The sequence below is a fragment of the Pterocles gutturalis genome, unplaced genomic scaffold, assembly GCF_000699245.1.
Source record: "Pterocles gutturalis isolate BGI_N339 unplaced genomic scaffold, ASM69924v1 scaffold24505, whole genome shotgun sequence".
NCBI lineage: Eukaryota > Metazoa > Chordata > Aves > Pterocliformes > Pteroclidae > Pterocles > Pterocles gutturalis.
Genome location: NW_010138987.1, coordinates 20662 through 44181, shown reverse-complemented (window position 1 = coordinate 44181; position 23520 = coordinate 20662). Strand labels below are relative to the sequence as shown.

At 37.7% G+C, this 23520-nt stretch overlaps 1 protein-coding gene across 1 annotated transcript in view; it reads left to right on the top strand.

Moving 5' to 3' along the window:
* EFEMP1 (EGF containing fibulin-like extracellular matrix protein 1) overlaps positions 1-19372 on the top strand; it is a 48498-nt gene extending 29126 nt beyond the window's left edge. The window contains exons 4-10 of the mRNA XM_010083217.1: positions 6808-6930; positions 10564-10683; positions 13113-13232; positions 14673-14792; positions 16289-16412; positions 16536-16731; positions 18720-19372. Of these exons, the coding sequence (XP_010081519.1) occupies positions 6808-6930; positions 10564-10683; positions 13113-13232; positions 14673-14792; positions 16289-16412; positions 16536-16731; positions 18720-18878 (962 nt within the window). The 3' untranslated portion in view covers positions 18879-19372. The remainder of the gene's footprint in view (positions 1-6807; positions 6931-10563; positions 10684-13112; positions 13233-14672; positions 14793-16288; positions 16413-16535; positions 16732-18719) is intronic.
* Positions 19373-23520: the final 4148 nt, after the last annotated feature.

Below are 23520 nucleotides of genomic sequence, written 5' to 3'. Positions count from 1 at the left end.
GGAAAGAGAAACACCAGCAATAAAGAGGGAGTTTATGGGCTGCTACAGAGTTGTACAGAATTATAGACGCTACCTCATGACACTACTGGATAGTGACTGCACTGTTAAAGTGCAGGTCTCTATATTAACAGGTTTTGCCACTCCAGAAGGGAAGAATTTCTCCAAATATATAGTCTTTTGGTACCTACTGACCTGATATTATGTAACAGATTTTCTGCTGGTATTTACCACCGCAAAGCGCAGCCTCCCAACACCAACGAGTTAAAAGTTGTCTGGGCATCCAGCCCAGATGAATAACATCCCAAATGTTGAAGGAAGTAGCAAGGGAAATAGAAGAGCCTTTGACAGAAATTGTTGATAGCTTGCTAAGGCTGGGGAGGGAACCAGGGAATTTGGAGGTTGCTAATGTTGTTCCTATGTGTAAGAAAGGATCAGGGAGGATCCAGGAAACGACATAGCAGTGAGCTTGGCTTCAGTTGCAAGAACAGTATAAGAAACATAAATAAGGGACAGAATACTTAATTTGGTAAAATAAAGTAAACCCATACTCATAGAAGAACTATAGTGGTCTAATTTCTTCAAGTACTTACCTTCCGCTGGATATTTCTGAAAAGTACTAATATAAAATGTCTTACATACAGAAGGAAAGCTAATGAAGTGGACAGAAAGTGAAAGGTTTTACAGAATCCTGAAGTAAATTGTCCATTATACCTTCAGTAGTGTAGAGATCCTTGTATGTCCAATATGAGACTCCCTGGTGCCGTTGCTTATGTGGGATGTAGTGTTATCAGTTCAGATGAATCTATTAGAAAAATAGACCAAGTCATTTTCTTGTCTCACTCATACTGAGAACTCAAAAAAATTAAACTGATTAACTAAATATCATGTACATTCAAAACAAATGGAGAACAGCTTCACTGGAGTCAATGACAAGTGCAACACTGACATCAGTAGATTAATTCTGGGTTTAGATTTGTGTAAACCATGAAAAAGCTGGTCCATTTGAACTGCTCAGTAGGGCCAGAAATAAGAATTTGAATCCCACAAGGCCATTTTAAGAGTCTTCTTTTTGATATGGTGGACTATTCTGCCTACAAGATTACTACAGACCAGAATAGAGAAAGCAACCTACAAACATTTTGCGACTTGTTTGAACAGATGAATATGTACACAGACAAGGAGAGCATGAAGATGCTGTAGTAAATTGCAAACTATTGAGAGCCAGTGAGCAGCAAGAAGCTGAACACTTCACTCTCAGGAGTAAGACATACTTGAGTTAGTTAAGAACACAGTTCTCCAGTTCTAAGCACAACATACAGGTATAAGCTAGAGGAGAAAAAGTTTAAGTGGCTTAAATAAGATGAAGCATAGGTGCAGATTGCATTTTTTTCTACAAAAGTTTGAAGCACTGGTGAAATGCATCTTGTAGATTTATGTACTTCTCATAATGATACGAAGAATATTACAGAGATTAAGCTGTTGCATAAGTGAGCAAGCAGCATGAGTCAGGGGGTTTGGGAAAAATGAGTCACAGCATGAAAGGAATGGAGCCAGGTTTGTAGCTCAGAAAGAGAGACTAGGAAAGAATTTTATGGATGTAGATAAGAGCCTGACAGAATGGATTGTTATAGAGAAGCAGAAAAAACTAGCTCTAAAACAGGGAACCATACACTAGATTTAGAGAAAGCTATAGCTAAAAAACAGGTCAGGCAAATTTTTGTACACAACTAGTGGCTGAAATACAGAGCAGGCTGCCAAAGTCAGCAATGGAAGGACATAATTGTGTAAATCACTTCAAGAGGGAGTGCGGGTACATTTTTGGAAAATGAGGGAATCACTGGGTATAGCTATTAGTGAGGCTTGTGGAATTACAACTATGAAATGCAAGTTGATTTATATTTTGAAGGAATACAGGAGCAAGCTCTGCTGCCCTCCATGGTTCTCACAGTATTTCTGTAGCACCCTGCAAACTTCAAACAGTAACCTATGCAAATCAGAGCATTAGCTTAACCTGCAGATAGTTATCAATATGAAAGTCTTCCAGAAAACTTTCTAGAATAGCCCTGGAGATTGCCGCAACAGGCAGTATTTATATTGGGCTGAGTCATGGGATCTGATGGCCATATTTACCATAGTACAGTTGAGGACTTCTATAAACATTTCTGAAAGATCAGTGTGGCTTACAGGTAATTTAATTGAGAGACCAGTGTCCTTAATTATAATGTGACACCCCACCCCCACCCCTTCTCTGTTGACTCTCCTTACATCAATTTAAGGTTTTTATATAGCAGTAGTCACTGCAACTTGATAGAGGACCATACCACCTAACTCATTTGGGGAATGGTAAGGTTTGACTGAGCACAAGCCTGCAGGAGAAACAGAGTAAGAGATTCATATAATTAAGGTGTCATGTTGCTTAATAGATCTAAATCCAGACTGTTCAGAGAACCCGAATTTTGTGTTTTGCACTCCCCTGAACACCTGACTTTGAAACTTTTTGAAACATTCTTTCAGTGGAGTATTCTGGATGTAACACCTATAAACAACACATGGAAATTAAAGTACTCTATCCAAACACATTTTACAAATTTTGTTAAATTTCTGTAAGTATTTAAAGTAGAAATAAATCACATAAAAAGTTTGCTTTTGAGTGGCCTATTGAATATCTGAGTTCAATTATTACAATGATCAAGACCTTGAAGGTAACCCAGCTCCAATCCAGTAAGACCAATCTGCAAAAGGATTGTTAGAGACAACAGGCTATTTAAAATAAATTTTTCCAACTACATAGGCTGTAGCTGTCCAGAGAATAACTGTCTGAGAGTAAAAGTCTAAGCAGTGTCTTAGATCAGACTCAGAGATACAGTGAGTTTAAGAATTAATCTATATTTCACAGGTTGCATGAAACAATAATCAAATACCATTTAGGTTAACAATTTAATACAAACAGCTGTTGTTTATCTGTAGTGAAGAGCAAAACCTTTTAAAACATTAGCTGAGATTAGAAAACACAAAGGAAAAAAAGAAAGGGTAATGTTGAAAGAGAAGATAATTTTCATTACTGGTTACCAGTGCCATTCAAATTGCCTACCTGGGTGAACAAGTGTATGGGTAACATCTAGAAATTAAATATAAACAAAGCTGATGAGGAATGAGTTGAGGGTGTCTGCAGGTATAGCTTACAAGATACTTGCTTAAGGTAGAAGCTTCAGCTATGGCATCAGTTGCTGAGACACTTATGGAAACAAATTTATCATGATGACACTAAATTTGGAAAAAAGAATGCAGAGGAAAGATGCTCAAGAATGAGCTTGTAAAAGCCCATTATTTTCCTTCTAGATCTGTTTCTTATACTGCACTCATCACTGTGGTATCTTGAGTGCTTTCCAGTAGTGCATTAAGCAACATGACAAACATCTGTCACATGTTTGTTCTCTCCCCCTCTCCCCAGAGACACAAGTGTGTGCCGTGGAGTGTCTTGTTTTAATTTTTTTAATTATTATAAATACACATGCACGTAACACACATTATTAAACATCCATGCTAGAGAGGAAAGTTCAGACAAATTTATCTTGCTTTTAGGATTAAAGCTGGTGAGCTCCATGATATTCCTGTAGGAGTTTCTATCACACCCTTGCCCCAGATTACTATGTCTTCACAGGTACTAAAATCATGGGTGTCTGCAGCAGGCAGAAACCAAAAGTATGTATTCCGAATAGCCTCATTTACTATTCACACCTAAGTCCAGGGATTTTGTCAACATGGGCAACGCCAGTGTAGGATTATACTATTTCATATGGGGGGAGAAGTGCATGTGTGTGTGTGTTGGTAGATAACTCTACCTCTGCCACCTTGGAGAAAAATGAAGCTGATCTGCCTCATCCCAAGGAGACATTCAACATTGATGTTGCTTCCTTCCTATGACTTCCACTCTTCTGTTGCTCCAATAACTCTCAGGACAGTTAGGAAAAAAAAAAGAGTGTTTCTCTAATAGAGGATGATTCAGGTTACATCAAGTGCCAAGAAGCTTAAGGCTTCTCTTTGGGCCCCACTTACAAAAGCATAGATGCAGAGATCTGTGCAGCAACATCCCATTGCAAAATGCACCAGTACTTCTTTCTGTACTCCACAGGGTCTGGGCTATTTCTAGTATCACACGAATACAATTCACATTTGGCACCACTTTCAGCACTGAAATCTTCCACTCACTTCCTCACCCTTGTATCAATCACAACAGTAGACATATCTGTAATTATTGCAATACTGGAGATTTCAGAACTGATTGTTCCAGCACTGAAACCTTTCTAGCCTCTTGTTCTCTTCCCACAATGTTTTCCTTGAAGCACCTAAGAAACATGATCTTCAGGCCATCAGCCTTCCTCTAACATTACTGATTTCTTTGCACAGATGTGAGCATTACTGCCCCAGAACTGCTGCTCTCCTGTCCACCTTCACTTCCCGCTTAAACAGTTCAGTAAAGATATTGTTAAGCCCACAAAAAAAAAAAAAAAAAAAAAAAGGATTGGAGTTTTCAAAGACCTCCCATCAATACCTCATTCCATGTATTTGTTTCCCTAGGCTGCTTAAGGACTCGCATCTCAACAAAAGCCATCCAGCAAAGACAGTCAAAATAGCAAAAAGTAGCATGATGGTGCAGAGTAACAACACTGATGGAGCTCTTCTGAAGTCCACCAAAAACATGCCACATACTGATGTGCATTTTCATGGCATGTAAAAGACAGACAGGACATACTGTCACAGCTAATATGCAACACAGTTCAGGATCCTAACTTGATTAAGAAGGTTAGGAGAGCTCTAAAGGATTCCTTGAAACAAGTCTCAAGGAAAGGTTGTTCCTATAAACCCAGATCTTTGGGGCCATAACACTGAATCATTTGGGAGTTTCCAAATAAAAAGGCAGCTAGCAGTCAAACACTATTTTTGAATAATTGTTTTTCTTTCCAACTGAACTTACCATTGGGGGGGAAAAAAAAATCAAAGACCCTGAGTGCATAAATCAATCTAGTTTGCTTCATTTTAGCTGGAGTAGCTTATTATTCCATAGAAATTAAGCTAAATGGAAATCCAGCCATGAATGCAAATGGCAACATAAGGACTTAAGGCATTTAAACTAATCCGTCTTAAAAGGTAACTCATGTCAAGTTTACTCATATATGAAGTTCTAAAGCTCAAATCAACTTTTTTTGTTCCACTATGCTCTGCAACAAAAAGGATTTGAACTGTACGAGTATTATAGCCATTTTATTTTCAACTTCTGCAGAAACTAGGAGTACATGCAAAGCCCAGTGAAGGCCCTGCAAAGACTTCCATTGAACTCCACCATGCTTTGGCACAAACGGTTAATGATGTAGCGGGTTGGTATAAGGCAGCCAGCTATAGTCCCTGAAAGTCTTTCCACCTAAGAATGTGCTTTTCAGCTGTCAGTACCGAACAATGCAGTCAGCAAGTCCTGCATCAGCACAGCAGCTTTAGGACTGATATTATGCAGAAATGCAAAGAGCAGGCTAACATAAAAGGACTTTATTTTTCCTGTCAGATAAAGAGAAGATATATGTAAAATATTTGGACATTTGAGGAAAGGGCAAACATTGAGAATTAATTCAAACTGTTGATGGTTTATTTTTTATTGAATCTTGTGGTCAAAATTGTTTTCATTTGCTATGAGAAAGAATCCATAATTTTTTCCAAAGCACCACCCAGAATCTGCCACTGGTGATGTTCTAACATCCCCAGTGCCTATACAAATAGAGAGGTCAGCTGAGATTTGTAAACGAGAGATCATAAGTTTTAAGGAATTTGTTTATTCAGCCTGGAGTCTCCACATTGTGTACAATGCCAAAATTAAAATGTCCTTTCACTGTACTGTGTCAGGTTACAATAAAAAGCTCTCCAACATTTTGGATGTCCAGATGAGAAAGCAAACTGTAATTCCATTTTAAGCAACCCATTTGTCAGCACATACAGTTTAATTATAATTAAATATTAAATATTTAAGTGCTTCCAGCAGTTATAATAAATAGGCAAAATCAAAATGTTTTTATACTTATAAAAACCTGTATTTAGTGTGAACTAAAAACTGCCTGAATTACACTGAAAAGTATTGTCTAGTATTTTCAATTTTAGCTGTACTGTTCAAATACAAACATATGTAAACTGTTTCCAAAGACTTAAAAGTTTGACTGAATTAGGGGAATTTTTATGGGAAAGACAAGAGGCAGATCTCTTCCTGATGAGAATGCCACCACATACCACGTTCCAAGTTCCTGTCCAAACTATGGAGCACAGGAACCACCAGAGTCTCTTTAGTATCAGCAAAACAACATCTTTCTAACTCATCTTTCTTAAGAAAGAGCTAAACTGTGTTTGCTGAAATTTTCCAGAGTAATTCAGCATGCAACAAACAACCAGTATGGGGGAAAAAAACCAAACCAAACCAAAAAAGTCAAATTATTAAAATATGATAAAGTTTCAAGAAGTTTACAGAAAGTTTTATAGTGGTAAGTACAAAATACTAATAGTATTTGATAAATAAAAGTATCTGATAGTTTAAAGTAACCATATCTGAAAATATTTCCACATACAGTATATCAAAATTAAAAGTTATTAGAAATCTGATAACATTTGATGTCCTGCAAATGGAATAAGCGTTGAGATTACATCTTTGGAATATCTTTGAACTTTGCTGCCTTCACTTATAGGTAGCTTGAAGATGTATGAAGCATTTCAACAGGCTAAATATTTTAAGTAAACTTTATGACTAATATTGGATTTGCTTTTTTTATAAAGATATAGATGAATGTGCAACTGGAACCCACAATTGTAGAGCTGATCAAGTATGTGTCAACTTAAGAGGGTCCTTCAGCTGTCAGTGTCCTCCAGGCTATCAAAAACGAGGGGACCAATGTGTTGGTAAGTCTTGCTCTAGACTAAATTATTTTCTTTCATTATTTTCTTTCATTTACATCTACAGTTGCAAACTTTATATTGATTATAAAGTGTGTAAGTATGTGTACTGTAAAATAGCTATATAGCTGAAATGAAATGGAACAATCACTGTATCACAATAATTAATCACTAAAACGTGGATCTAGAAACTTAAGTATAATCAACACTTGGAGTTGAACTTCACAAGATTAATTTTCGTAATAGTTACCATTGTGTTTATTGGGATATTGCCTCATGTCCCAGATCTAGCCATAAGCCTACTGTAGCAGCAAACTAAGGCAAATCTTTGCACTGACCTCAGGGAGACTTTGACTCCAGCTCTGGAGGACAAAGCACTAACCCCTGATCTGCAGAGCCCCCTTGCACAGCCTGTTTCAGTACTCGGTTTTATGAGCATGAATGAAAGAGATGGAAACTCTGAATGCAGGTATACGATATTTGCAACTTACAAACCACTACGCTTTATTCTTTGTGCCAAAATAAACTATTACACCCTTGGGACCTATACAAGTATAGCCTTAAATTAAATCCAAGTGCATTGTAAACACTGCATCTTTCCCATTCCATCCTTACTTGGGGACATTATGCAAAAGTGCCATTACTCTGTTCCTTCAGTCCTCCTTCAGCCTTTATTTAACATCTCGTTAACCACTATTTCAATGGATGAATTGCTTTTACAGGCACTCCAGCCTTAAGCCTTAGGTTTATCAGAGATAATAAAAACAACTATGAAATAAGAGAATCAAATATATACATCATGAGGCCACCTCTTATAAGACACAAGACAGATTTTATGCAGCCTGGGAAAAAAGTGTTTGGGGTGGTTTTTGTCCTTAGCAGAAGAGAAACAACAGAACTTCCAGTTTTCCTCTTTCATGTTAGGGATCCTGCATTTGTATGGGTTTAAGTTATTTTTAATTTTGATTTTTAATCTCTTTCAAAAAGCCTTGTGAAGGCTATAAGTAGTCACTGCCTAACAAGAGCTGCAGGAAGGAAACTGGGGAAATTTCAGTACACATCTAGACTAACTTAAATTTCTGGGCATGGCTCTTTCTGGTTCTTTTATGGTTCTGAGACAATGGCTGTAGAAATCAACACAAAAATTCTTCTCTTTCCTAGAGATGTGGATCAGGCCCTAAACTGTCAAACTGGTGTAAACATAGATGTATCTGATTTTTCTCAGATCTCTGTGCAAGAGTAGGATGAGTAGTTTGGAATGCAGGTAGAGGAATAGTTTTGATAGGTCATTGTTTGGTTTTTTTTTTTAATATCTGGCATTTATCTAGCTTTTTTAGAGCAGGTAAAGTATATTACTGCTATGCAATAGTATTTTTAATGTCAAGATGCAAGGTAGTAACTGAAAGTCTCATGGGACACATTACATCACTCAAAAGAAAAGATGTAGATATAAAGGTGTATCATTCTGCATGTGAATACATTTTTGTATCTAAATATATACATTAAGATGTCTGGAAAGTGAAATTTCCCTTCTCCTATTTAGGCCAAAACCAAGAATAACACCTGTGTTACATATTACACACTGACCTAAATTATAAGTACATCCCTCTGCTTAGTACTGTCAGCATTTAAGAATAAAGCCTGTCTTTGCGGATTTTATAACAACTTAGCCAGAAAATGTTCTTGGGGCCAGATCTTGATAGAGGTTCTCCATATGGGAGGAAATGTTTCTCAAATTTGAAAGAAGTTTTTCCAGACTATTTTGGCTTCAAGGTAGAAGGACAAGAGGACTCATTTCTAACAATCGATTTTTTAAAATCTAAATTCACTAATAATTTGTCTTTTTTTGACAATTTTTTTAAAATTTGCTTGTTCCCCTATTGCAAAAATAGTCTTTTCTGAAACACAGGATTGCAGATAGAATGAATTGTTTTCCAGCATTACTTGAAACACAAGATTCGGCCAAATTGATTAGATAACACTTAGCCCTTAGATCTTCATGGAGCTGATGTGCCCAGTCCCACAAGGAAAACTCCCACTGAATTTAGAGTCAGATCCTGGAAGCATTTATATGGAGAAGCGCAGTGCCTGAGCAGCACAGCATTGCTTATGTCTATATTGCATAACCAGATTATTAAGCAACAATTTGTAAGAGCTTAGTCCTGTAAAAGTCAAGGATGGAAGAGATGTGTTGCACCTCCTTATTCCATTTCTACTTCCAAATTTCTCTCTGCAAGAAAAGAGTTACAGCGACAATTGCTACTGTATGGATAGCCAGGAATTTTCCAGTGTAAGCCTTTTCATTCAGAACCATCCAAAACACTTCACTGCTAAGTTTAGCCCCAAATGGTAACTGTAAATTTGACAAAGAAAGGGTTAACTTCTAAAGATTATTTTTTCACTTGATATTAAAACAAACACTTTCCTCATTATAAAAAAAAAAGTCTTGGCCTCTTTTTAAACATATCTATGGTGGAAGCAGCTGGAGGTAGGAAACTCAAGATCTGGCATGGATATGGGAAGTGCTTTTCTTTGTTCCAGTGAAAACTGGTCTTATTTGTCTGAGGGTTGAGCCTTTGAAATCTCACATTGTGTACATGTACAGAACACGGCATGGATTTCTTCACCAAGCTCAAGCAGGCCATAACTAAAGACGGCTGCTGCACATAACATACAGGATCAGCACTGTGGCCTGATTTTTAAAAAAATGTATTTCAGACACAAATAGAGGCAGTATCTCCTCCAGAATGCAAGGAAACCTTTTAAAATGAGGAGAGGCAAAAAAATAGGCTATCGCACTTTTTGTGTGGTTCGCAGGTGAAAAACACTGCTCCAATGCACATTAGGAATGCTGAAACTTGGAAAGGCATCCTGCTCCACCTCAAAACCAGGGCTGATCTGGTAGGAGTCCACGGAAGATTAATACTGCCTGAGATAGCACCAACTTCAGCCAGTCTGATCACCTGCGTTGGCACCAGAGAGCGCAGCCAGAAGAAGGTGCTAGTGCCACATACTTTTCCATACACGAGAGGCAGGGAGGGGAACAGGAACAAAGGCAGCCCCTTGGGGGAACAAGGCAGTTTCCCTGCAGAAGCACAACCACCTGTTTCCTTTTCAGGCCCATTCATCTTCTGTCCTTACCATTCTCCTAAGCTTGCACAGAAAGTTCAGACTCTTCCTAAGAGAACTGAAAAGATTTAATACATGCCAAGTGTCCTGCATGCAAGTTTTTGGAAAACCAAGATCTACAAGCCACATTTGCTGTGTTGGTCGGCATTACACCTGATCATGAGAAATTTGCTTGAAAAGCAGAACAAAACATTCTGGGTTTTATCTCTACAAAATAAACAAGACTAAGCAGTATTGTGGAACTGAATAAAAAATAAAGTTGGAATGTGTATGATCTCAGTGGCTGGCGGACTATCAGCATAAAACAGATTTTTACAAAACTTACTTAAATAAAAGAAAAAGTAACGTAGTATTCCCATTAATATCCACAGAAGCAGTACCTAAGTCACATAAGCTTTTTTTCTGCTTTTAATTAAGTGCAATTAACTTTACAGTTTCTTTGGACACAAGATAGCAACAGTGAACTGCTATGATTCCATTTGAACTAATTTCTCTTTTTTGGTAATTCAGACATTGATGAATGCACCCTGCCTCCATATTGCCACCATCGATGCGTGAACACTCCTGGTTCGTACTATTGCCAGTGCAATGCCGGTTTCCAGTTAGCATCTAACAACCACACCTGTGTAGGTAAGAACCTCTCTGCATGTCCTTACACATGAGCGCATTCCATATAGAGACAAATACTGACACAAGACATGCCACGGTTGAAATTCAAGTATCTTAATCCCAACTTAAAGGAAATAAATACCAACCAAAGGGAGAAGAGTTGACCAGTAAGGGATACCAGTAGCTGTATTGAAAGGCTCTCCTGCAAGTGATCTGAGAAGTACAGGAGGGTTAGAGAGAAAATTGAAGCCTTATTGAAAACCTGTTATTTTGTTGGCATAGCAGGTTTCTGAGGAGGATCTAGTTTGGCAACTGGAACCCTGCAGGTTTATATTTGTTATTTAATCTCAGATTTAATTATTCTTTCAGTTCTGGTGGATCACTTTGCATTATCATTGGCTTTCATGATATTATTCCCAGTTCATGCAACAAAGGCTGGAACTGGAAACCAGGGGAAGCAATACTATACCTCTGCAGTTCAGCATAATCATCCTTAGCACACAATAAATGCAGTGAGGAAAGAAAGCCTCTATAAATGTCACATTTGAATATCTAGAAAATAATGTTAAAAATGAAAGCAAGGGTCACTGAGGAAGTGACCCTTTAGAAGTAATCCTCCCTTTAGAAGTAAAACACTAAGGGAAGCCTTGCAGTAAAACTTTAAGACTGCTGCTAAGTTTGAAATCAAAAGTGCTGTTCCAGAAGAATTCAAGTAATAATAAAAAGGAAACTGTGTCTGCTGAAGTGCAGACAGAATGGCTATAAAAAAAATATCAAAGGATAGGTGATGGAGATGGTCAGAAGTTCTTTATGGTTATAATATATATAAAATCTATGTTAAATACATACATACATATAAATATAGAACCAGAAAAAAGTGTTTTTTCCAGCTTCTACCATTACTTCCAAGCATTGCCATATCTTATCAAGTACCCTGTCACACTGCATAGCACTGAAGTGACAGAAGCATTTCTTGGTTTGCACCATGCAATAGGATCAAAAAAATTGGATGTGGACACAACATAACCATGTGATAAATTGTTACTCATCTGCCCCTTTGTACGGCTCAAAGGCAAGATATATTCTTTGAATTACACGTACAAATCTGTACAACAGCTCCAAGTTTGCTAGGTGCTTCACCAAGAAACCCCTTCTCTGACTCTTGCTGGACTCCCAGCCTAATAAGACACACTCCCACCAGGAAAGGTGAAGTAAATCTTATGAAGAAAATTTGTAAATGAATGGTTGCTGCATCAAGGCAGACTTTCACATCTGCAACAGTCATCTGGCAGAAGTGATACTTGACAGCTGTACAATTACATTTGTGTTACAACTTTTGCATATATCGAAAGTGGGTCAATATTTCTTGGAAGGAAAACAAACAGAATTATGGCTTTGGCTAGCTTATTTATTCCTTCTGGTAGCATTGTCATGATGTACATTCTTTGTGCTATTGCCAGAAATTAAGTAAAAGTAGGAAGAAAAAAGCTTTGTGCTCAGTTTTCCCCTATTGCCATTCATTTTCAGGACTAGGAGGTTTATGACACAGAGAATTAATACCCTCCCTCGTTGGTTTAGTTTTTGTGAATGCCTAATCTTAGTCGTCTTTGTCAGTTTTTAGTTATATCTGTAAATTACTGACTGTTGCTGACATTTATAAGCATTTCCAAAAGCCATGAACTCGAGATTTTTTTCAAGTGCAGCTCTCTACTAATGGTTGTATCTGATAAACACAAATATGAATAGAAAACATGCAGAGGAGGAATACAAGGAAAAACAGACTAAAATATACAGAGTGAATGACAGAGGAGCAGCAGTTAGTCAACAGCCTATGAAAAACAAGTGTTACAGATTCCAGAGATGATTACAGTTATATAAACCTCCCATTAAAAATTGCTCCTCTTCTCATACCACAGTGTTCTCACATATGTTATTAGGATGGGCACATCATGGAAAAATCTAGCATAGAAACATACCTTCCCCCAATATGGTCTAGGCCTTACAGCATTGCAAAACTCTACTAGCCTCAAAGGCTCATGTTATAATTGTAATGGAATTTAAAAGAACAAATTTTAAGAGTAATAAATAGCTCAAATAAATCTTAAACACTGCATGCTGAGAGGTCTTATCAGTATGTGTTCCTTATATCAATTATTTATAGACTTGGCATTTCATACCTGAAAAAAGATGCTGGAATGTGGAGTTTAACAGCCACACTAAACATTTTTGGAAGAATTCATCACACATTAGAATAACTCTCATTCCTGGAAAAATACTCTTTCTACATGGAACGTAAAGCATAGATCTGACATTTTTCCAGTGACTGCAAATCTATATTGATACAGTCAACCGAGCTTCTGCTAAACAATAGACCTAGACTAAGGACTAATCCACTTAATCAGCCTAATTACCAGCTACACAAGATAAACATCTGTAATTTTTCCTTTCAGACATAAATGAATGTGATGCCAATAACCCATGTGCACAACAGTGTTATAATATACTGGGTTCTTTCATCTGTCAGTGTAATCCAGGATTTGAGTTAAGCAGTGACAGAATCAACTGTGAAGGTAAGCAATTTTTTTGTCTTGAAAGAGCAATTTAAAAAAAAAAATTGTTTTCCCAGAAGTCTTTCTGTGAACTAAGGGATATAATTCAAGTGGAGTCACACTGTGGGTGCAATTTGTAGCTAAAACCCTAAAGACTTTTTTTTTTTCATGTTGCAAATGTGGTTGCTAATACACACCTGAGTAGCTGCAGCTGCATTCAGGTAAATATACATATGGGTATATCTCTTTAATAGTACATGCAAAACAAGACCAACATTGCTACAGTTTGCATCACAGCTGGGAAGAATAAGGCTTCTGAATACTTATTTCACAAACTCACTTGAATTGTGTGTGGTCTAATGCTGATGACTGTTAAATGAATCGGAAAGGAATGCAAACCAAAAACAAGTGCAATTTTGTGTGTTGTTAGGCTCCTCTGAAAATACAACCTCAAATTTTTGATTTTAAGGAAGCCACAATTGTGCTTTTGAGGTGCTTTCAAGTCTGTGTATACAAACAGAATGTCTCCCAATGATTACACAATCAACACTTTATTTCCTCTGCCAGAGCCTCCACAGGGGTCCTCTAATCTCCCTTTGGACACATGATGATCTCACCCTTAAAGCCCATATCCTTTCTACCAGTCTTTGAGCCAAAAGAGGTCTTTTTTGGTTTACCACTGCCCTCCTAAACAAGCCAGCAGAGCTATTACAGATGCTCCCTCTCCAAGCTTTTTAAGCTAATCCTACTTGCAAGTGAACAGAACAGGGAGCAGCAAGTATGCAGACTCCAGGGACATCCCTGACATAAAATGAAGAACTGGGTTCAAGCCTCAGAGGTGGTAGGGGGGAGCGGTGCTGCTTTCCAAGCCATTCCCTAGGTTTTATAGGTTTAATTTAATTTCCTGTTAATGGCTTATACTCTTAAATAGTTTCACACTATGCTTCTCTAGCAAGGGACTGATGGTTACCCAAGAACAAAAAAGCAAAAGAGAATAGTAGACAATGAATATTATTTCAAGACAAAAAAAGAGACCTTCCTCTGTTTCCCAAAGAGCTACTCGATTAGTGCAGGGCATAAATATAAAGGCAATATTTTTGCCTTACTAACTAATCTCACATCTGTGGGGTTTCTGAAAGTAATCACATTTTAGAATACCAAAAGTATAAATTCTTTCACGAGTTATTTTCCCAAACCTGTTCTGAAGTCTAATTTAGCTTTTTGCTTCTTCAAATCCAAAATTCTAATTTTGGAAGATTATTGATAAAAAACAAGTAGAACTAGACCTTCTGTTTCTAACTTTGAGGCTTTAAGCAGTACCTTTCAATCTTTTTGATAACTTACTCTTCTCAGACAGACTTAATTTTTTTACTGATAAATAGCATTTAGCTATTATGTTTAATTCTGTAACAAGGTAGATGTTAAAAAACAATAGCTTTAAAGCTCTTTTGCTCTCTGCAGACACTGATGAATGCAGAACCTCAAGTTATATATGTCAATATCAGTGTGTCAATGAACCAGGAAAATTCTCATGCGTCTGCCCTGAAGGATACCAGGTAGTTGGAGGCAGAACATGTCAAGGTAAGTGCCCTCAACTTAGCAGTCTCAATACTGCATTATTAGTAACAACATTTCAGGCAAGACTAAGAATGCTTGCTATCTAAATGTTTATATTTCCAGCCAAGATTACCATCATGTTAGCAAAAGATATGTTGATAAAGCATTTGAAGATTAATTGCATATCTTCTGTTAATTCTTATTTGAATCCTTCAGCTCAAACTCTTAAATCCTTCAGATTCTTAGGACAAAATTTTGGTTTTTGCAACCCTCAGGTAAAACTTGTCTTGGATATCTAGGCAGCGAGTCTAATTTTCAGAGATAAATATCTCTGAAAAAAAATCAGGCCATTTTTTTCAGACACGGCACATGGCTTTATACCAGGTTTCATTTTATAGATTCCTAAATCCAGCCAACAGTAGAAATGAAAGATATGTTTCTTCTGATAAAAAAAAAAAAAAAAAAAAAAAAAAAGCAAGACTTGAGCAGCTTAGATAATTTGTATTTAGAAAATAAATGTTCTGGTCAGGTGCCACCAAATGCCGAAATTTTAAACTTTGGTTTTTTCCTTACTGCTACTAAATGTCTCTGCATCTTATGAGAGAATATTGCAGAACAGCATATTAAGTGCAAGAACCATTGTTTCTGTAATCCAGAACCTGATTTAACAGTCTTAATTTTTAGAAATAAATAGGTGTACTAATTATTGGGAGAAAAGATGAGGAAATAACTCATCAACATTTTTATAAAATTCAGATTAATTTTCCTTCTTAAGAACAGTAGCTGATGCAGAACATTGTGAGATAGATAGTTTGGCCATCTAAAAATCAGTGCCTTCTGAGAGATTACATTTGAATAAACCCTTTCTGTGACTGTGTTACTATCAGGAGATCATATAGGTAGACAGTAGAGGAATTCTGGCACTGACAGGATGATAGAGCATTGATACAAGTGCAAGTCTGTCGGTCCCGACCACCATTCAGGGGTATTTTCCCAGGCAAAAAAAGGAAGATCTGCTTTGTATAATGAACAAGTTTTCATTATTCCTTTCAAAGTTATTTTAGTCAAAATGTAGCCATTAACTAAGCATTTTAGTTAGACCATGAAGCTCAGGCAATTAAAAACGAGAACCTGCAAAAGGCAGGAAATCACAATTCCTCCTCAAAACCTTTTTCCTCTGTCTACAAGGTATCTTCTGCTATAAAATCATTCTTTGCTAATTAGAAACTTTACAGTATTTCTACAGTTGCATTATGGATGATTAATGTGTATCTTTAGTTAACTAAAAAAATCTTCAGACTTAATTAACACTCAATAAACAAATTTATTCCATTTCTGCATAGAGAAATCCTTTATATCCTGGCCTCAGAAAAGCAGGTAAAGAACTTGGAAACATGTTGGGTTTCAACAGACAAATAGGTGGCTTTTTTTTGTTGTTGTTGTTTTGAAGACATTGTGTTTGTTTTTGTAGCAAACTCATTTCCATCTGCTTTGACACAGTCCCTTTTTCTTCCTCCTAGATATAAATGAGTGCGAGACTACTAATGAATGCAGAGAGGATGAAATTTGCTGGAATTACCACGGAGGATTTCGCTGTTACCCAAGAAATCCTTGTCAAGAGCCCTATGTCCTTACATCTGAGAAGTAAGAGAAAAAAATTAGTCCTTTTTTTAAGATCATCCTCAACAGGCAACATGATCAAATACAACAGAAAGCAAGTACCATTTGTTTGCAACTATCACCGTTTCATCCATTTTTGTTTTTCAGCCGCTGTGTCTGCCCTGTATCCAATGCCATTTGCCGAGAGCTGCCTTACTCTGTTGTGTACAAATATATGAGCATCCGTTCAGACAGAACAGTGCCCTCTGATATCTTCCAGATTCAGGCAACCACTATTTACCCTAATACTATTAACACATTCCGGATCAAGTCTGGAAACGAAAATGGAGAATTTTACCTGAGAGTGAGTATTGGTAGGAGTTGGACCCTGAGTGGGGTATAAAAACCACATTTTACCAAGGTATTATAGTGCCTTGCCTTTTTTTGACAAACCCGTCAAATGTCGCCATAAAAGTATCACAGCATCCCAAAGTTTATCAACTTTTTGATACTTCTTTACTAAACGTGCTTGGTTTCCTAATTTTAAGAAGCTTTTTACTTTTCTACCTGAAAACTCTAAACTGAGAATCAAACAGTTTCTTTCAAATGAATACAACACTAGTAGCAATCATGAATATTTAGCAATCCTGTGGCACCCATGTCAGACTCAAATGAGATACCTCTATGCATTTAACTCTGTACCAACAGCCCATATATATGTAATTAGGAGAGGATTCTAGAAAGATTCCTTGTACAATTACTTTAATTAAATTTCCCATTTTTGCCCCAAAAAAAGTAAAGAAATTAATAATAGCTTAGGATGGGGGACTGACTTCTAGAGCACTGAGTTCAGGCCAACTGACAGAGGTTTTGTGTTCAAACATACTTAAACCAATGTTTTCCCGTAGTGCTGCAACTATTTCAGAAAACCACCAAGTTCAAATGACTTATGAAAGCAGTATTTCTTCTTGGTATAATGCATTCAAGTAGATACACATGAATGAAAGTGTCTGCAACATCTGCTTTTTAAGATTTTTTTGGAAGAAATCCGATTTTCTTGGACACTTGTAATATTTACAAATTCCTGGGAAATCCTTTTTGCTTCATATGTGGCTTTACACTCAGTAAAACAAAATCAGCACAAAAAACCTAAATTGGAAATGTACTAATTGGAAAGTTTTAATTTTTCTTTCAAATATGAAGATTCAGGGATTTTGATAGTACATCCAGAAGTGTACTAAGATATGGCATTGCCTATTTACACCATGTTTCCCAAGATGGGAACAAGGAACTACTCATCTGCATCTGACTTGCTCTGGTGTAACCTACAATCCAGTAGATCCCTAGATTATATATCAAAAATCCATACCTACCCCCAAAAATAGAAACTGTTATTTACTCAAAAGAAGAACGGGATCACATGTGCTCTAGTTTGGGTTAGGGTCCAATCTAGACTTCAGATTGATTTTCTTTAGACTAGCAATTCCAATCTCCTGTTGCCACCTAACAAGAAATTGCAGGCATTAAATAAGGAAGCATGTGTTTATTCCTGGCAAGGGACTGCAGTAAACAAAGGCTTACTTAGAAGTTATTCCTATTGTTTTATTAGAACTCTGAGACAAGTCTCAGATACAGCAGATGGACTGGATTCATCTGTATGCCCTACTCATTTGACATGGTGAGAAAATATTTGTAGTAGGTGAATGGAGAGATGGAGTTTACCCTTTTTATCATCATCTGTAAATTACAAAGCTGTTTAACAAGCTAGCAGCACACCACGGACAAAGCCTGTTGATGCTCCCCAGCAGTATGATCCCAGACTGGGAACAGAGCTTTGGAGTAGTACAAGGAGATGGCAATAGGCACACCGGTTGCAAAAATTCCCCATGTTTACAAGGGGAGCACGACTTCTTCTGGAGTATGAGCCACAAGATAGACTTAGAGTCTCCCTCCACTGAACAAACTATATCACTGTTAAAGACATTAGGTCTCTCATTTTACTTATTCTCCATATATTTCAAAAGCTGATAGATGAGGATAAAAGCAAAGACCATCCTGGGATAGATTACCACTTTTCACATCCTTTAGGAGAGTCAGCATAACCAGGAACACATTTTGCAGTGCAGTTTATTCCTCTGAGCCTTAGTCAGGTAAAGATTTCCCTGCAGCAAAGCCAGGTGCAAGATTAGTCATGGCCATTTGAAAAAATAGTTAAAAGAATACTTGCATTGTGTATCTCTGTGCTGAGAAAGAGCCTTTTTACAGTGTAGTAACACACAAGCACTCTCTTGATGCAAATAGGGTATCACTTTAGATTTGACTGAATTCAACTTTTTTCTGTTTTTCTTTCAGCAAACAAGCACCGTAAGTGCAATGCTTGTGCTGGTGAAATCACTAACGGGACCAAGAGAACACATTGTGGATCTCGAAATGCTAACAGTCAACAGTTTGAATTATCGTACAAGCTCTGTGTTAAGATTAACAATAATAGTGGGACCTTACGCATTTTAGTGGTTTTCAATAACCCTTCACTGGCACTTAAAGCAGCCAAAGAATATTATCTTAAAGAAAGCACTTACTATTTTATTTATAGATTTTGCTCTCTTTTTTTTTAAGATTTGTTTAGTAAACTGATATCTTTAATCCACACATTACACCTGTAATTCAAAATTAGTAGATGTGTTCCATAGTATAACATGGGCATTGTCACTTTCTGTATAAAGATTTAAATCTTCTTTTTATTACCCTTCTTGGACTAGAAACATACTATGCTTTTGTATGAGAACTGTATTGTTCAACCTATCCTGTAAAACTTCACACACCCTTCCTAGCCAAATAGGTCATGCGATTAAAAGGTGATCTTCTGTGTTGTTTTTATTTCAAATTCTAATGCAGCTACACTGACAATCTCAAAAAAAAATTATGTAGTATGAATGATACACAGTAATGGTTACCTGATAAGCTATATTTCTTTTTAATGACTTTATAACAAAAGATGACAGTCAATAAAAATCTATTTCTGTAGACATTTATGTGCTGTCAGTTGGTTTTTCTAATCTGTATTGGAGGCAAAGTTACATTGTGAGAAATGTTTTGCATTGGGTTTTTATATGCAGATTGTGTTAACCATACCATGGAATAACATTCCGCTCTCTCCAAGAAAAACAAACCATAGGGAGAAAATTCCTCCAATAATGAAACGAATGCCAAATGAAAAAACTACCATGCTGTGCACATGTGCCAGTGCTTTCTCCCGAGAACTCTGTTGGTAGTCACTGGTTAGAGAGATACGGCATTTTCAGACAGAAGTTAACATGCTATTTTTCCAGAAATATTATGTTGTATACTAAGAACTGACTGCATTTGCTTATTAGGTTATATCATATTTCAGGCACTCAGACCTATTCCTGCTCTTTTAACTCAGATGTGTCATGTACAGTGTTCATAAAATTTATTTCTAATTCAAGAACTAATAACATCTTTTGTAATATGTAAAAATCTTATTTCTTGTTTAAAATGTAGCCATTAATCCTTTGATGTACAAAATTTTTAATAAAGATCTCTTACTATAGTGTACTTACTCTTTTTTGAGGTGATTTATTAGCCGCATTAGAGGGACAAATCATCAGCTACTGTGGAAGCTGGCAAAGCCCCACTGAGTTCTGCAGAGTCAGAATGACCCAAAAGATCTCAGTCTATACAGTATTAGCTCATGGAAAACTAAAAACACGATTCCTTTGTAGAAGGACAAACATAATGCCTACTAAGTTTTAGACATATTAAAAAAAAGGAAAAATATACTGATGTATGCACATTGCTAGTTAGTTGCTGGTTTACAGGAAGGAGCCTCTCTAGTTAAAATTGACTTTCTGTAAAAAATATTTGTGAATAGTACATACATTATACACAAAATATCCTCTTGTGGTGCAGACCCACAGATCCATATTGAGTGGTCAATCATGCTCAGTGATTGCTTTCAAGGAATGTACCCAAAGAGAAGCAATGAGCATGGCTGGAGAATTTGGCACCCAGAGGTCCTGCGCACAGCAAGACAGTAAAAATTCACTCCAGAATATAACTTAGAACAGGCCACAACCACTCTGGTTTAGGGTGACACATCCCCCCCGCTCAGACAAATTGCAGAGCAGGACCCCATTATCCAATTATCATTCCTTCAGGCAGCCATTTGTGGCTTTAAACAAATACTTCATCTGCCAAAAGGGTCAGAGCGCATGGTTGTGGCATAGGCCAAAAAATAGTGCTGGTGCTGGGTCACATTTTCTTTTCCTGGGGCCCCAGAGCTGTGGTGTGAGACCCCAGGTAGCCTTCATCCCTCTCTGCAGACAGGAGCTCACCCATACAAACCCAGTTGCTTTGTAGAGACATTTAATTGGTGTTTTGCTTGGTGAAAACCCTCTGACATACACAGTTTGGCTTGTAGGAAGCTCCTTCCTCTCCCCAGAGGGATTCCTCCCCATTCATCATCGCTACAAATCCTCTTGGTTTGAAAGGCAACTCCCCACCCCACACATACTGAGCAAAATGCCTCTGACCTCCTCCTCCCTGAAATTCTTGTGGTAAGCAGCACACTCACCTCCATACTTAGTTTGTCAACTAACATTTTCTATGTAATCTGTTCTCACAAACGAGCTGTGCTCTCCCCCAAGCATTCCCCTCTACCTCCAGCATCAGCACTGCTCTTTTATACCTACTTTTAACTTCACAAGTTGTGTAATTGTTGTTTCTAGGTTTTAAATGGGCAGTTTTCTCACATCTGGCAGAGCTGCTCTGATAGGTGCCCAGAGGAGGCTGAAGTGGCTTTGCCTCCTTCAGTCCCAGGACTTGCAGGGCACCAGGCTGGTCCCTGCCGTGAATTAAGCAGCCACAAAACTTCCTCAACATCCCCAAGCTGCCAGGCTCTGCCCCAAGGATTTACTCTACTGCAATGCTCTGCAATATGTTTGACATCATCACCAACACTTTAAAGAATTCCTTCCAAACCTCTGCTCATCTGACAATGACCCAAAATTGATCATTATATGTACAGAAAAATCATACTTACCAAATGGCATGAACAGCAGAGGCAGTTGCAGCTCATACATGTACCCGAGTCATATTCAGCCCACTCATTCCTCCACATCTCATCATGCTTCTATACTTGGCTTAACCCATTCTACTTCAACACAGACTGTCCTGCCAACCACCCCACTGCTCCCCGCCTGTTTGCAACATTTGGGTCTGTACGGTACCACTTAAGTCCAACACTAGCCAAGTCAGAGGTTATCACACAGCTCAGGAGCAGAGCTGCCATTATATTGCTACAGGTTGGTCGAGACCTAAACACAGTTGCTGGGTGTGGGCACCACTCTCTACACATAACATTCATCACAGCGCTTTTATGAAAGTGGGGAGCTGAAATAACAGCAGCACCTCCAAACCAAAACACGAGCAGGCAAGGAGAACAAGCCAAGGACCACAGCAGGGCTGTGCAGAAATTGGAAGGGGTGGTTGGTATTACTTTGGATAGGGGTGTGGTACATGACGGAGCATGAGAGCATCTGAAAGAGGCCCATAATCAAAATGAGAAGATGGTTCAGAGCCTGAACAAGAGTTTTTATACACTGCGCTGTGACAAAAAACCTGTGTATTGTTCAGAGGGAAACCCACAAGTTCATCCGATTCTTCAGGAAAGCAGGACTTTGTATTTCCCTTACAACAGATATGGAGCTGCAGCAAACATGCAGTAAGAATTTGAATAGCTGCTTGGGTTAAAAGGGATGCTGAAATCCCAAGAAAACATACAAGAGCAAAGTGTTTGCTCAGCCTTCACTATATCCTACCAGCATGACCATTATCAGTAACACACTCCAGGAAAGACTCTCATATAAATCTCTGTCACTGTTGGAGAAGAGTCTAAATCAGGATCACATGTAAAGTTTCATATCTTCTCAGAAACAGAAAACAAGAAGTAAAAAAAAAAAATAGGACTTGGAGTAAACAGAACTTAAGGAAATAGAAACACAAGTTCATTCACTTCCCTGAGACCACCTGAACACAGTGCAGTGGGATTATTTTGTTTGGAAGGCTCACAAATGCAAGTTTACTGTTGAATCCCGTTTCCATGACTGCAAAGAGTTGCTTATGTTTTGAATGATCATCCATGTTTCTAACTTTATAACTCTCCCATTAAAATATAGAACAGCTGCTGCCCCAGTCAGCTGTTCAGCATATGGAGCCCACCAGGGACAAAGCCCACTGTTAACATGGAGAATTCTTTTTAACGCCCTCACATTTCTAAACCTCACCATCATCTCAGCAAAATGGCACATTTCCACACTTCCCAGCTGGGGGAACACCTGCGTAATGCAAAACTGAACTGTGCTGCATCTGGTAAAAAAACCAATTTTATTTCATCTGGCCAGCAGAAAAAGTTAACAGCCCCGGTGAACTGAAACAGGGCAAAAAGTTAACTGTGTTTTATATCTGGGGAAAAGCAGATGTCTAGTTAAGATGTTTATACTGCAAACATTTCTGTATATATTAGGAGGAAAGAGAGTTGTTTAATAAAATGGAGTTGGCTTGTAGCTGCCAAAGCAAATTTCAAGGACAGTACAACAGCTTTTATCATTTTTGCAGGGGAAAAAATAGTCTGGTTTTATATTGATATAGATTATGTACAATGAACAAGTAATCTTTTTTAAAATGATCTCAAAATTAACTCTTTTTAAAGGCTCCTGTTTATTGTGCACATTTGTTCAGCAGAAAAACCTGCAAACATTATGGCCCAACATGACAAAGTAGCATCAGAGGCTTCCCCTGATTTATTCTCTGGTATCTCAGAAAGCACCTTGATACTGGATTAGGGGCTGTGTGGCCAAGACACACAGCAACGCTTCCTGCAGATCAAAATACTGGATTTAGGTGAGCTCCAGGTTTTGTTTGTAAACACAGTCACACTGTGTTGCTCAAGTGCTGTTTCTGCTTTTGCTTGAGAGAGAAATAGCTTCACTTTGTGATCCAGAATCCCAAGAGTCCCAGAAGGGGCATCAGCACCCTGCATCTCTGCTCCCTCCCAGAAATAAGTCTAGATAATTAATATTTTTTAAATTTTAATATAATGTTTTTGTAATTTCTACATAACCACACAGTATGT